We start from the raw sequence: 14,125 nt of genomic DNA on the forward strand, positions 1-14,125 counted from the left end.
CAATTGCTCCGATCGCCTTTGTTTTTGTACATCAGAATGGTGTTGGCCTCCTTCATGTCTTGTGGTACCCCTCCTTCCCTCCAACAAGCAAGCACAGCATTGTGCAGCTGTTTAAGTACAACCTCGTTTGACAACTTCAGCTACAATTCCGTCTTTTCCTGCAGCCTTTCCTGATGGTAGGGAGGTGATTGCCTTTTTAAGCTCATTTATAGATGGCTCTATATCAAGCTCCTCGATGTTCTGAAGCCTGGGGATCGTATTTGATGTTGCCTTGGAAACAATAGTTTCACGTGGATAAAGTTTGTGTAATATTTTCTACCCAGCATTACATCTGCTTGTCTCTCCGTGATGATATTTCCATTGTGGGATTCGAGTGGTCCAATCTTCTTGACTGAAGAACCTATTGCTTTCTTTATTCCATCAGACATACCTCTTCGGTCTCCATCCTCAAAGGACTTTTGTACCTTCTTGCCCAGATCTACCCAATATGATTAAACACATTTCCTTGCTGTTTGTTACAATTGGCTTTTGGCCCACTGAGATTAGCACATGTCTCAGGAGAGGATTTCATTCTGTGCTGGAGATCTGTTGTGCGTTTTGCTTCAATAACTGGAACCATTTCCTCAGACTGTGCTGTAAACTAATATTTATCTTGTACAGTCTTTTTACCAGAAATGATCGTTCATGTGGAAAAGCAAATTCCAGCACTAGGCCCAAAAATCAATTGTTTCTTTAAATGTTTTTCTCCTCTTCCTAACTCTCCTGAAACTGTTGCCCCCCCTCACTGGGCACAGTTCATGGACACTAGTCTCCCTCTGGTACCTCACATTAGCCTCTACTATTCACGTGTGAGACTTGACGGTGACCAGGGAGGACATTACAATCGAACCCAATCCTGTCCTCATTGAATGTCAAGACCTGCAGGCCTTACCAGGTTGAACATTCAAGATTCTTCATCAATGCTCAATGCTTCTAACTTTGAACACTTCAACCTTCTTCGATAAGTACCTAAAACTCCTTTGATCTATACCCAAGGTTTTCAAGCACTGGATGCTGAAAGCTCCTTGAAACAATGTTCAAGGCCACCAGATCCCCTAACGTCCCAGGCAACAGACCTAGACTAGCATGCCTCATCTTCAAGGTTCTCTAAGATCAGTGCTCGAGACTCTCTGCCATCAGACAATTCAGGCTACCTGGTCAATGCTACTATTCCCCCCTCACTCGATTGATACCTCCACTTGATAATACTGGTCATTTGTATATGCTCATCACCATTTTGTTGTCAACTAGTTGGCATCATTATGATACAGATGTAACTTGTCCACTCAGTAAAACTTTGGTTAAAAGAAAGGGGAAAGTTCAAAGCCGCCCTCACCCAGCCCGAATCGCTACGGCAGGCTTGGGATTTTGGTTTCGGTTCCATGTTTGTCCTTGCTACTGTTGTTTCTCCAAGTTCCTTGCTGCACTCTACAGTGGCAGCAAATTGGTTCCAATCCAGCCCAGAGAGATGGAATCCAGCCAAACTCCCTTTTCAAACAGCTCTTACATCTCCTAAACGAAATGAGTCTGGATAGTCTCAATCCCGTACCCAATGGATGCAAGGCACAACGAAAAACGACAAGCAAATCAAACATAATTGGCAATCATTCAACAATAACATTCTGAATCATTTAGGCAGGCTTCACGGGTACTGAGAAGGTCACATTGATGCAGGCCTGGGCACTGCTGAGTGCAGATTGAACACATGGTCACAATGATGGAAGAGGAGCTGTTCATTGTGTCTGCCCCATGCTGAACAGAGTGGAGCTCTTTTCTCGAGATAGAAGGTGGCAGAGGGGTGACCTACTGGAAGTCTTTAATATTATGGAAGGGTTTGATAAGGTAAACGTAGAGAAAATGTTTCCACTTATGGGGGAGTCCAAAACTAGGGGTCATAAATATAAGATAGTCACTAATAAATTCAATAGGGAATTCAGGAGAAATTTCCCTGCCCAAAGAGTGGTGAGAATGTGGAACTCGCTACCACAAGGAGTAGTTGAGGTGAATAGTATAGATTTATTTAAGAGGAAGCTGGATAAACACATGAGGGAAAAAGGAATAGAAGGATATGCTGATAGGGTGAGATGAAGTAGGGTGGGAGGAAACTCGCGTGGAGCATAAACATCGGCTCCCCTAGACCAGTTGGGCCGAATGGCCAGTTGCTGTGCTGTAAATTCTATGTAATTCTGTGTAAACCACAGACGCCTTACGAGCAGCTGGTACAATCACTGAGGGGGGAAATTATCCTCCAACACAATCACCTCCCTTCATTCTAAACAGACGCAAACACACACACACATAAATCATTCCTGGGAACACTGTTTAGAAGAAAATTTTAATGAAGTATTTTGGAAATATTTTATTTTCTCCAAGTTTTGATTACAGTGTAAGTAGGTCAGGAGCAAAGCCTCATGAAGTAATTTCATTTAAACTAAGAAGCGTACACAGTATGGGGCACAGCACCGTTTGTTATAATGATATCCCCAACAAAAAGGGCTGAGCACACAGAAGAATAATCAGACAACAGTAAGATTAAATACAACCTTTACCTTACAGGAGTAATAGATAAGAGGGCATGAGGTCATGATGTTTTACTAAAAAAAATCCTCTACTCATAGGTGTGCAAAAGTGCACAATTTTCGTTAGGGAATGAAACCTTAGGCGGTAATGTGAATTTTTATTCTTCAAAGAGAACATGTTGCTATTGGTGCAATGAAAAATTCATAAAATCCACTGGAATTCGAAGCCTAAGAGATGAGGCACCATTCAGATTTAATTAGTACAATGAGCCTCTCGGTTAGAAACAGACAAGTCAGGCCGAAGAAATGCTTAAACAAGCATTCTAGAAATCCGAGCCGAGAAATTACTGTCGGCGACATAAGCAGAGAATAGTTAATGGGCAGATTTTACTCTCTTGCACTTGCATGTTAAGAAACGGCCTGGGTGGAAGTCATAGAGGCAAATCTGTTGCGGAGGATCAAAGGCCCGCACTGAGACCTGCCCGATTTTCAATTCACAAGAGGGAGGCACTGCATAGAATTATCAGGGCCAGAGCATTCTCCTGGACTGACTTCGATCGCTTAAGGCCGGGGGTGGGGGTGGGGTGTTGGAGAGGAATTTCCCAGATTTTTTTCCCCCAAATTAGCTTTTTTTTTTGCCTCTCCCAGGAGACCGTGAGGTTTTGGTTGGGGACTGTATATATTGTGATCCACCAGGTATCACAAATTGTGTGGGACAGGCTGGATGGATCAGAAGGTCTTTTAGTGTCTGTCTTTGTTCATATCTTCAGCCCATTCATTTAAATGGATTAAAAATAATCGGGCCGTCTGCATCGCGGCTGTGTTATCCTTCCTGCCCATCGCGTCCTGCTCAAGCAGGTGCAAATGAAGAAAATTTGCCCCGGCTGTTCCCTGCTATTTTAACGTAGGTGTTAATCTATTTTTTTTATTCGTTCACGGGATGTGGGCATCGCTGGCGAGGCCGGCATTTATTGCCCATCCCTAATTGCCCTCGAGAAGGTGGTGGTGAGCCGCCTTCTTGAACCGCTGCAGTCCGTGTGGTGAAGGTTCTCCCACAGTGCTGTTAGGAAGGGAGTTCCAGGATTTTGACCCAGCGACGATGAAGGAACGGCGATATATTTCCAAGTCGGGATGGTGTGTGACTTGGAGGGGAACGTGCAGGTGGTGTTGTTCCCATGTACCTGCTGCTCTTGTCCTTCTAGGTGGTAGAGGTCGCGGGTTTGGGAGGTGCTGTCGAAGAAGCCTTGGCGAGTTGCTGCAGTGCATCCTGTGGATGGTACACACTGCAGCCACAGTGCGCCGGTGGTGAAGGGAGTGAATGTTTAGGGTGGTGGATGGGGTGCCAATCAAGCGGGCTGCTTTATCTTGGATGGTGTCGAGCTTCTTGAGTGTTGTTGGAGCTGCACTCATCCAGGCAAGTGGAGAGTATTCCATCACACTCCTGACTTTAAATGAGTTAAACCTCAGAGAAGTATAGAGAAACATGACACAAACGTGTTAAGCACTCGTCCACTAATATTGCCAACAGTAACCTTTGGGCTTTGGTTCATAATCAATCCTGCTGTGAAATGAAGAGGTGTTGGTGCATCAGAAACAACAATGTTCAGATATGGAAGCTCAAAGTACAAAATGCAACATTAGTTTCACTTGAAGTCATTGCTATCCAATAACTGACCAAGGACGGGTAGTTCTCAAACAGCACGGGTGATTAAGTGAAAGATGTACTGGCCTAATTTTATCCTTGTGACAATACCCTGAATGCAATTTACACCTGCAACAAAGCTTTTCCATTTCGTACAATGTGCCAGCCGGTTTTGTGCAACGCTGTCTTTTATGCAGTAACAACGAAAGCGGGACATACGGTGATTGGGGTATTTCCAGGAAGAATCCAACATTACAGTTGGTCATCTATTTGCATGTCTTGGTGGTGTCATCAAGTCTCCACATGTGTTAATGATCTGATCAACTGAAGTATATTCACCTCTGTTTGCAGATGCGGGTGTGTGAGTAACAGTGGATGGGTTCAGAGCTCTCCTCCTGAAGCCTGACCTACCTTCCACAGGTCATTCTCTTCGTCCAAACATCTCAGATAGCAGATTCCCCATTGGGAAGCCCACTGGAGTTAGGAATGGTGTGAACAATGTACAACAACTGGCACAAAGGCTTAAGCAGAACGTAAGCAGTGAAAATAAACAACAAAGGAAAACAGCTAAGTAATGGCTGAAATGTACTTCCCTCGACAATACTGCTGTTCTTTCATATGCTTACGGCTGCCTGACCAGCAGGACGTGGGAAATGGCCGTGCAGGATCTCCCCCCACCCTCCCCCCATCAAATTAATAGACAAATGAAGTCCTCACCTGTTGGAGGTGGGGCTTCCACCACCGCTGCTCCCATCCATTGGAAACTGCGTCCGAGTGCCAAAGCGGGTGGAGTTATAACAACAACCACTTGCATTTATATAGCGCCTTTAATGCAGTAAATCGTCCCAAGGCGCTTCACAGGAGCGATCATCAAACAAAATTTGACACTGAGCCACATAAGGAGATACTATGACAAGACACCAAAAGCTTTGTCAAATGGGTGGGTTTTAAGGAGCGTCTTAAAGGAGGAGAGAGAGGTGGAGAGGTTTATGGAGGGAATTCCAGAGCTTGGGGCCCAGGCAGCTGAAGGCACGGCCGCCAATGGTGGAGCGATGGAAATTGGGAATGTGCAAGAGGCCAGAACTGGAGGAGCACAGAGATCTCGGAGGGTTGTAGGGCAGAAGGAGGTTACAGAGATAGGGAGGGGTGAGGCCATGGAATGATTTGAAAATAAGGATGAGAATTTTAAAATCGAGGCATTCTTGGATCGAGAGCCAATGTAGGTCAGTGAGCGCAGGGCTGATGGGAGAACAGGACTTGGTTTGAGTTAGGATACGGGCAGCAGAGTTTTGGACGAGCTCCTTTACGGAGGGTGGAAGATGGGAGGCCGGCCAGTAGAGCAGCAGGATAGGACTTCCACTTGCCCATTTTACGTCACTGTAATGGGCGGCTGAGAGGGATAAATCCAGCTTTTAGGTCCACTAATCAGCTCAACAATTCAGGAGGGTTTGTCAGGCACAGATTTCTGTTCATCCTTAAAAAAAAAAGAGCGATGAGCAGATTCCACTGACCTTAAGCCAGATGCGACCTAAATCTAAATGGTTTCAAACTGAACACCTCCTCCTGCTCCTACAGCTCAGTTGTGAAATGAGAACTTGGCAGAATTCCTAGAAAAGCTGGAGCTTAGGCTGAATTCTGCTTAACCGGCCAAGTTTTCAATAATATATTCCAGGGCCGTGGGTCCCTTTATCACTTTTCTCTCGCACACTCAGTGCTTCCTTCGGTGACATTTCTCTCTCTGAAATAAATGTGTTAACGTCTGTGTAAATACATTATAAAAACAGTGCACGCGGAAATGTAATATTAGTGCATTAAAAGCATTCGTTAATTAAGTTCCCCAATTAGAATTTCTGTCCTTATAGCTCTCTCCTTCTATAATTATCCAATTATCCACTCTTCTTCCATATAATTACATCCTTTGTGCTCCCTCTCTCGCTTATTTGTAATCCTTACATTTTCTCTTCTACCCCTCCATCCTTTTTGCAATAAAATAAATCATGTATCTTCCCTGACTAACCCCAGTTTTAACCGGATTATATCTGCTGCATTGTGAACGCTTCCAGTCCCCAATAGGGTAACCTAGAAAGCAACTAAATCCACCTCAAAGCTTCTTAAAAAGATGAAGCCACTTGAAAAAGTCCATTAGTTTTACAGATTGTAAATCTGACCAACATGCTGTATTGGCAAACCCTTGTGATGAACATTCAATTTGATTTGGGCCTTGGTAGCACACAAAGTTCAAAATTCGGGTTGTTGTGCAGCCCAAGACGGAAGCCATATCATCTCTGGAACATCTCACCCCCTGGCAGAAATGCTGCCTGTAACCCACCAACAAATGGTGCGTATTCAGCATTGGGCAGTAATGTACGGTCTCCAAACTCACACCCAAAATGTCACCCAATGTCAGCAGCTCCTTACTGATCCATCAGATAAACAAGTTGCATTAATGATTTAATAACTGTGCAATTAAGAAAAGACTAAATTGCACTTTCGTTTGGTTCTGGTGCCCAGATTGCAAATATCAGCCACAGCTTGATGTCATTTTGGATCACTGCATTCCACTAAAAGAAAATGGCCCAGATTGCTGTGTGCAAATTGGCCGCTGCGTTTGCCTTTAGAACATTAGTGACTACACTTAAAAAGTAATTTATTGGCTGTAAAGCGCCTTGGGATGTTCTGAAGATTGGAAGAGTACGATATAAAGGAAGATTCTCCCTTTCTTAAGTAGTCTGAATTGGAGAAATTGTGCACAATTCAACAAGAACACTGAAGTGGAAATGGTCCACTTCAGACTTTCCAATAAATACAGTATAAAAGGAGGACAGCATTAAACTATATTGGCCCATCTCTAATGTTAACTCTGAAACTCATACAATTCTACGTGGGTTCTTTACATCAATGTTACCCCATGTGTAATATTATTCCACATTTTATATATAGAAAGAATTTGCATTTAAATATTCACAACCTCAGGACATCCCAAAGCTCTTTACAGCCAATGAAGTATTTTTGAAGTGTAGTCACTGTTGTAATGTAAGAAACACAGCAGCCAATTTCCACACTGCAAGATCCCACAAGTAGCAATGTGATAATGACCAGATAATCTATTTTTAGTGATGTTGGTTGAGGGATAAATATTGGCCAGGACACTGGGGAGAACTCCCCTGCTCTTCTTCAAAATAGTGCCAAGGAATCTTTTACATTCACCTGAGGGGGCAGACAGGACCTCGGTTTAACATCTCATCAGAAAGATACTTTCCTCAGTACCAAAAGATTGTCTTTATAAGGTTATGTTCAATCTTGGTTTTACCTATACGTGACCCAATACCTAATCCACACTGAATTATATCTAACAATGCTCAGCGGCTCTTGGGAATGCACAGGTATAAAATAATAAAGGGAAACCTGCCAGTCCGGTGTGGCGATGTCGACAGGTATTTTGGGTCACTTTCTTGAGAGGGCTAAACAAACATCTTAATTTTTAGCAAAAATTGAGACAACTTTTTTCTTACAGTCATGGTGTACAAATAAAAAAAATAATGGTGACCAAAAACAATCTCCGAGCTTCAGAGCGAGTCTGTGCAGGATTCAAGTTTACACTATGGGTGTTTTTATTGCATTTTTTTTTAATCTAACACAATTTATCTCCATATTGTATGAGAAATGTAGAATGGGGAATAGTTAATACCAATTTCTTCCACTTTTGGGGAATACATTTTGCAACTTACCCATTACAACTTAAAAGATTTGCATTTGCTGTTGCCCATTGTAGATCTTCTGCTTCACTATAATAGTGATAAGTGACAACTTTCCCTTATTAATCATCCATTGCATGAGGCACAGCACCTCCCGCAGTATTATAATATTCAGGTATAGTACAAATTCTAATAAATAGTAATAGGGAAACAATATAAAACCATGTAGCTACCTCATTCTTCATATTCATAGAGTCTCTGATACATCATAACTTTGGCTTTACAGATTTTCCCCATCAACAGAGAAGAGATCAAAAACAGCCTTTTGGCAACATTTCACATTATACAATATACACGTTTTATATATTATCGACACACATACACATGTATATTTACAACATATTAAAAGCATGCAGTTCCTATACATGTTACATTTTTCTCTAACATTTTTGCCATCACACTTTGTCTGCCAATATTCTGCCATCACATTTAGTTGATTGACTCAAAGTAAAACAGCAGTAAATCAGAAATGGAGGAGCAGACCGTGCGAATGAAGAGTGAGGAATGAGGCTAGAAAACTACCAATAAGAAACAATTAAGGATTTATGAAAACAACCAGTCCTGAATGAACAGTAAAGGGAGCCCCACCAACAAAAAATTGAGAAAAAAAGTGAACCAATTGAATCACTTAAAGCACTTTTGAAAGGGTAGTGTTGTCTGCCATTTTTACAGTAACTGAAATTTCTAATTTCCCAAATAAAATCTTAAACAAAAAAAATTCAATCATATATTTCTTATTTACACAGAATTACCTAGAATTTACAGTATAGAAACAGGCCATTCGGCCCAACAGGTCAATGCTGGTGTTTATGCTCCACACAAGCCTCCTCCCGCCTTACTTCATCTCATCCTATCATCCTTCTAGTCCTTTCTCCCTCATTTACTCACCTAGCTTCCCCTTAAATGCATCCACGCAATTTGCCTCAACTACTCCATGCGGTAGCAGGTTCCACGATCCAACTACTCTCTGAGTAAAGACTTTTCTCCTGAATTCCTTATTATTAATATAATAAACAGGGTATTGTTACATAATGGTATTGATGGCAGTGGTCTAGCAACCCAGAGATCATGAGTTCACATTCCGCTGTGATAAGTTGCAAATTGAAATCAATAAATCTGATAATTTGTAAGCTGTGCTAAAAAAATAACCATGATGCCAGATTGTCATGAAAATCCAACCGGTTCACTAACATCTTATATATGATTCCAGTCCCACACTACATGGTTGACTCTTCTTGCCCTCTAAGTGGCCTAACTTGCAACAAGAGGTACAGAAGGCCGCCCTCCCCCCACCTCCCCTCTCCCCAACACGATGCTTCCTCAACCTAGTTTCAACAGAGTATCTACCCAAGCCGGGAATTTAAAAATTGTAATACTTCTGTTCAAAACACCTCCAACATGAGATTCTTATTCAGATCCCCATCAGTTTGCCGACCTTAAATCCGTCGGGTACAAATCTGGCTTCTTGAAGAAAGTAGAATGTAAACTAGTTTCCTTCACTTAGCCTAAAAAGACACAAAGGCAGAGATGTTCTAACTTGTGACAGTGAATTAAAGCAATTCTATCAGAAGTGTGAAAGACCCATTGCTTATGAGCCATGCAGGCACAGGTGAGTTATAATGGTCTATCACACAAGATGGAGAATGCCTGGAAGTTGCCATCATGGATGATTTATTCTGTTTGTTCCATGGGCACAAATATCCTGATTGAATCTCAATTGCTTTTGTAAATCAACTGTCTAATGGGAAGCACTGATACTGACCATTAAGTGGCAAGAGTACAGAATTATAATTTTGGATCAATGCATTTGGGATTTGACGAGAGTGAAATTCAGTAGAACTTCATTATTACAAATGTGTTATCACAAGCCTATCATTACAAATGTTACTATGGGCCCAGATCCTCGTTAATCAGCAGCAGCCTCAATCCTCAATAGAATGGTATCTCTGATGAAAAACTATACAAATTGTTCCAATGCCACAAGTTCATAACAATGACTCTATAGCAGCACAATTATTCCAGCTAGCATCGTAGTCCTACAGCCCTTGAGATGACCAAAGCCAGCATGACTGAAGTGAGAGATGGTAATGAGACCCTGAGGGCTAGTAATGACACTAATTACTTCCCTTTCCACTGTGCAAAATAATGTTTTTGCTACTTTTGTGAATCTCAGTTGCATAACTGTAATGTTCCCTGTTTTGTATACATGTTTAGGGCTGGACAGAAACATCTTTCAAATTGCCGACACCACTGAAGGAGTCTTCTATTGGGAAATTCACCAGCCACATAAATGCCGTGGCAACTAAAGCAGGTCAGAGGCTGGGTATTCTGTGGCAAGTGACTCACCTCCTGACTCCCCAAAGCCTTTCCACCGCCTACAAGGCACAAGTTAGGAGTGTAATGGAATACTCTCCACTTGCCTGGATGAGTGCAGCTCCAACAACACCCAAGAAACTCAACACTGTGCAGGACAAAGCAGCCCGCTTGATTGGCACCCCATCCACCACCACCGATGTACTAGCTACAGAATGCACTACAGCAACTCGCCAAGGCTTCTTCGACAGCACCTCCCAAACCCGCGACCTCCACCACCTAAAAGGGCAAGGGCAGCAGGAGCAAGGGAACACCACCACCTGCACGTTCCCCTCCAAGTCACACACCATCCCGACTTGGAAATATATCGCCGTTCCTTCATCGTCGCTGGGTCAAAATCCTGGAACTCCCTTCCTAACAGCACTGTGGGAGAACCATCACCACACGGACTGCAGCTGTTCAAGAAGGCGGCTCACCACCACCTTCTCAAGGGCAATTACGGATTGGCAATAAATGTCGGCCTGGCTAGCGACGCCCACATCCAGAGAACTAATTTTTAAAAACGTGGAGAACGCCCACCTAAATTTCTGACATTCACTCCCAGCTACGAGCTTTGTGCCATTTTCACCACTTTATAAAATTGTTCGTATTATGAAAATGTCACACCTACCATGATACCTTAGCTAGATCCCAGTGACAGCACTGAAGTGTCAAGTTGCTGAGGGCATTTGTAAACTTCCAAGCTTTGTTCTCATGGTTCATATCATCATGGCCCCTCAACTGAATTATAGTCTTCCACCTCAGCCCCAGATACCGAGTATTTAATGCACAGCATCAACCAACTCAAAAAGGACCCAACTAAACTGGTTAAATAAAGAGGAAAAAAAAACTGAACAAAGTGCAATATTGTTGGTATTTGTCAGAAAAGGCTTTTTACCCACTTGCCGCAGTGTCATTCCTCAATCGAACAATCAGCAATGTATTTTTCATTAATCTGGGCAGGTCTATTGACATGAATCTCATTCTCCTGTGACCTACAGGACACAAGAAAATCCCAGCCATCGATTTCCAGTTGATAAGATTGGGGAATGTTGAGAAATTTACAATCTTTCTGGCAAAATATCAACAGCTATTGTTTGCAGGACTGGTGGGAATGAGTGAGCTGAGCGAGTGGAAGGGTTGATTCATTCCATTCCTGGTGATTCAAAGTCATTTTTAGTGCTAAAAAACATTGAATTATCCACTGATTTTGAATTAAGCAATGTAAACATCACAGCAAAGTGGGAATTTAGTGCTAAAAAGGTTCAATTATCAGATAATTTGAATTTAAGTAACATTGAATTAAGAGTACATGTGGCTAGAGTCAAGGAACCTGACCCATTGTTCGTCAATTCTCTGCACATGTAAAACTATCTATGGAGCTTCCTAAAAGGGTACACCTGCCCAATTAATCTCTCCTTTGTGAACTCCCTTGAGAGCTCTGTTGACAAGCACACAGCCCAGGGTTGAATTAAACCAGAAAGATGCCAAGTTCAATGCCAGGTCTGTGCTGAGTTAGTTGATTCCAGCCAGGCTAGCAATAGGACCACTACATTTGGCCTCAGTGGGCCTGGGCTGTAGAGTGGCAAAATCAACCAGGAGTCACATTCAGTATCTACTGACTTACACAGAATGTACAGCACAGTAACAGGCCGTTCGGCCCAACTGGTCTATGCCGGAGTTTATGCTCCACACGAGCCTCCTCCCACCCTACCAGCATATCCTTCTATTCCTTTCTCCCTCATGTGTTTATCCAGCTTCCCCTTAAATGAATCTATACTATTCACCTCAACTACTCCTTGTGGGAGCGAGTTCCACATTCTCACCACTCTCTGGGTAAAGAAGTTTTTCCTGAATTCCCTATTGGATTTATTAGTGACTATCTTACGTTTATGGCCCTTAGTTTTGGTCTTCCGCACAAGTGGAAACATCGTATCTACCTCTACCCTGTCAAACTCTTTCATAATCTTAAAGACCTCTACGAGAATGTGGACATTAAGTGAGGACCAGCTCCCTCAAGCTCGAGATCAGTGAATTTATCCTTATACGTTGCCCGAGGTTCCACGATGAGCTGAGCATCTAAGTGACCCAAGACGATAAATCTGGGACACCCTTGAAATGACTGATTCTAAGCAAGAAGTTAAGTTGATTTCATCAAGTAGAGAGGGGGAAAAAACACAGCGATGGTGGCAAAATCTTATTTTGCAGACTCATAATGGAAGAAGATTGTTTTACTGCACTAACAGTCATTCAAAGGAGACAGTGAACAAATTAAAGCATGAGCAACTGCCAGGTTCTGCAATCTACTTTGGGTCTCATGTTCTGTAATAAAACATCCCAGAAAGGCTTATTTTTAGCATTAGTAAATGATGGCCATGCCAGGACTGCTGGATTTTACTGTGCAATGGTCCCGGCCGAATGGATCGATCATTTTGTTCAAGCAGTCAGTAGGCAACTTAAGTTTATTTGCACTTAGATTTCTCATTTGTTGGTTTGTCCTTTGGCCGTGGAGGTTTGGAAGGGGCTGGTTTCAGCCCCATTGCTTCGATGACGGGTAAATCCTGAATCTGAACACAGTGATCTGTTAGTACCCGCGACACATGCAAATTAACGCAAACATGGATTGAAACTGTCGAGGGTAAATTTGCCGATTCCAGGCTTCCCGGAGGGCAGCCGGGCTCAAAAGGAACGTGGCTCAGAGCATTTACAGCCGTGTCTCCATCCCATGCTCCCTTCAAACACGATGGACAGGATCAGAGAATTCACTCAGAGGATATCCCCAGGTTCCATGGTACAAGCCTAAACCACCAATAAAGGTAAATCGTGGATCCCCTGTCATCAGACTATAGTTGGCTTCATACTGAAAAAAACCGTATTGTGAAATTAAGCTGTAAGGCTGAGAAGATCCAGACTTACCTTCTTTGTCTTCAGCATTTTCCAATGGCTTCATCACTGTAAAGGCCAAAAATGGGCATGTTTATTGAAGAGGTTGTTGCTTCAAAGAGAAGATTATCACATTTTTTCACTAAATTTTACTCCATCGAATGCATTAGTAAGTTCACAGTTTAAGGTTAGGAGTTGCTTGTGCAGAATATTTTTTTTTTAAATTGTAACTGTGCCTCTGCCTGTAATACTTTCTGTTGCTCTCCCTGTATGCCTCTCACACACTTTCTGATGTTGTTGACGCTGTGTTTACTCTAACTCTTTTTGTCTCCCTCTTTCTATTAGTTTTGCGTTAACACTGTCTCCTCCCTTTTTTTTGTAAGTCTCACATTCTCTCTGTATGCCTGTCACATGTTGCTTTCCGGACGTACTCAATTTGTACCTCTGACACGCAGCAAAACGTAGGAGGCAGCCGACAGGTCAGAGGTGGGTGCTGATGGTAAGTAAAGGGCAATTAAGGGCCTGGGCCCGAAGGGGAAAGGTTACCCAGGAGTTACTTGAACAAGCACAGCTAAGAGAAAAAATTGGGGGCCATCCTTTGGGCTGTGGGGGACAGGCTGAGTGGGTATTGGGGCTTGGGAGAATGTGAAGAGTGAGGCCTGGGTTGGGAGGGAGCCAGTATCTGGAGTACATCTATTCTGGACAGGGTGGTCTACCTGTTGCTGTTGGGAAAGATCTGGAGCCACAGCCCCAAATAGTAATGGCAAATCTAGGAGCCATTTCATGCATGGCTGAGAGAGAAAGTGGAGGGCTCTGGACTGGAAGGGAAGAGTGAGAGAGAAGGCTGAAGGGATAGGAGGGAGTGTGGGTCTAGAAGGGGTGAGGAAACATAATGACCTAAGACTGGGGTAGAGCAGGGAAGTTGTGGGGACATG

The 14,125-nt window shown here is 43.0% G+C and overlaps 1 protein-coding gene across 4 annotated transcripts in view; it reads right to left on the reverse strand.

Annotated features, from left to right (window-relative positions):
• The window catches only part of cd276 (CD276 molecule), a 300,738-nt gene that overhangs the window by 27,644 nt on the left and 258,969 nt on the right, over positions 1 to 14,125 (reverse strand). For 2 of the 4 annotated variants that reach the window (XM_067973638.1, XM_067973637.1), the window contains exon 7: positions 13,224 to 13,259. The exons of the other annotated variants lie outside the window; for them this stretch is intronic. In XM_067973638.1, the coding sequence (XP_067829739.1) occupies positions 13,224 to 13,259 (36 nt within the window). The remainder of the gene's footprint in view (positions 1 to 13,223; positions 13,260 to 14,125) is intronic. 4 annotated transcript variants of the gene reach the window in all.

The sequence above is a fragment of the Heptranchias perlo genome, chromosome 38, assembly GCF_035084215.1.
Source record: "Heptranchias perlo isolate sHepPer1 chromosome 38, sHepPer1.hap1, whole genome shotgun sequence".
In the NCBI taxonomy this organism is placed as follows: Eukaryota; Metazoa; Chordata; class Chondrichthyes; order Hexanchiformes; family Hexanchidae; genus Heptranchias; species Heptranchias perlo.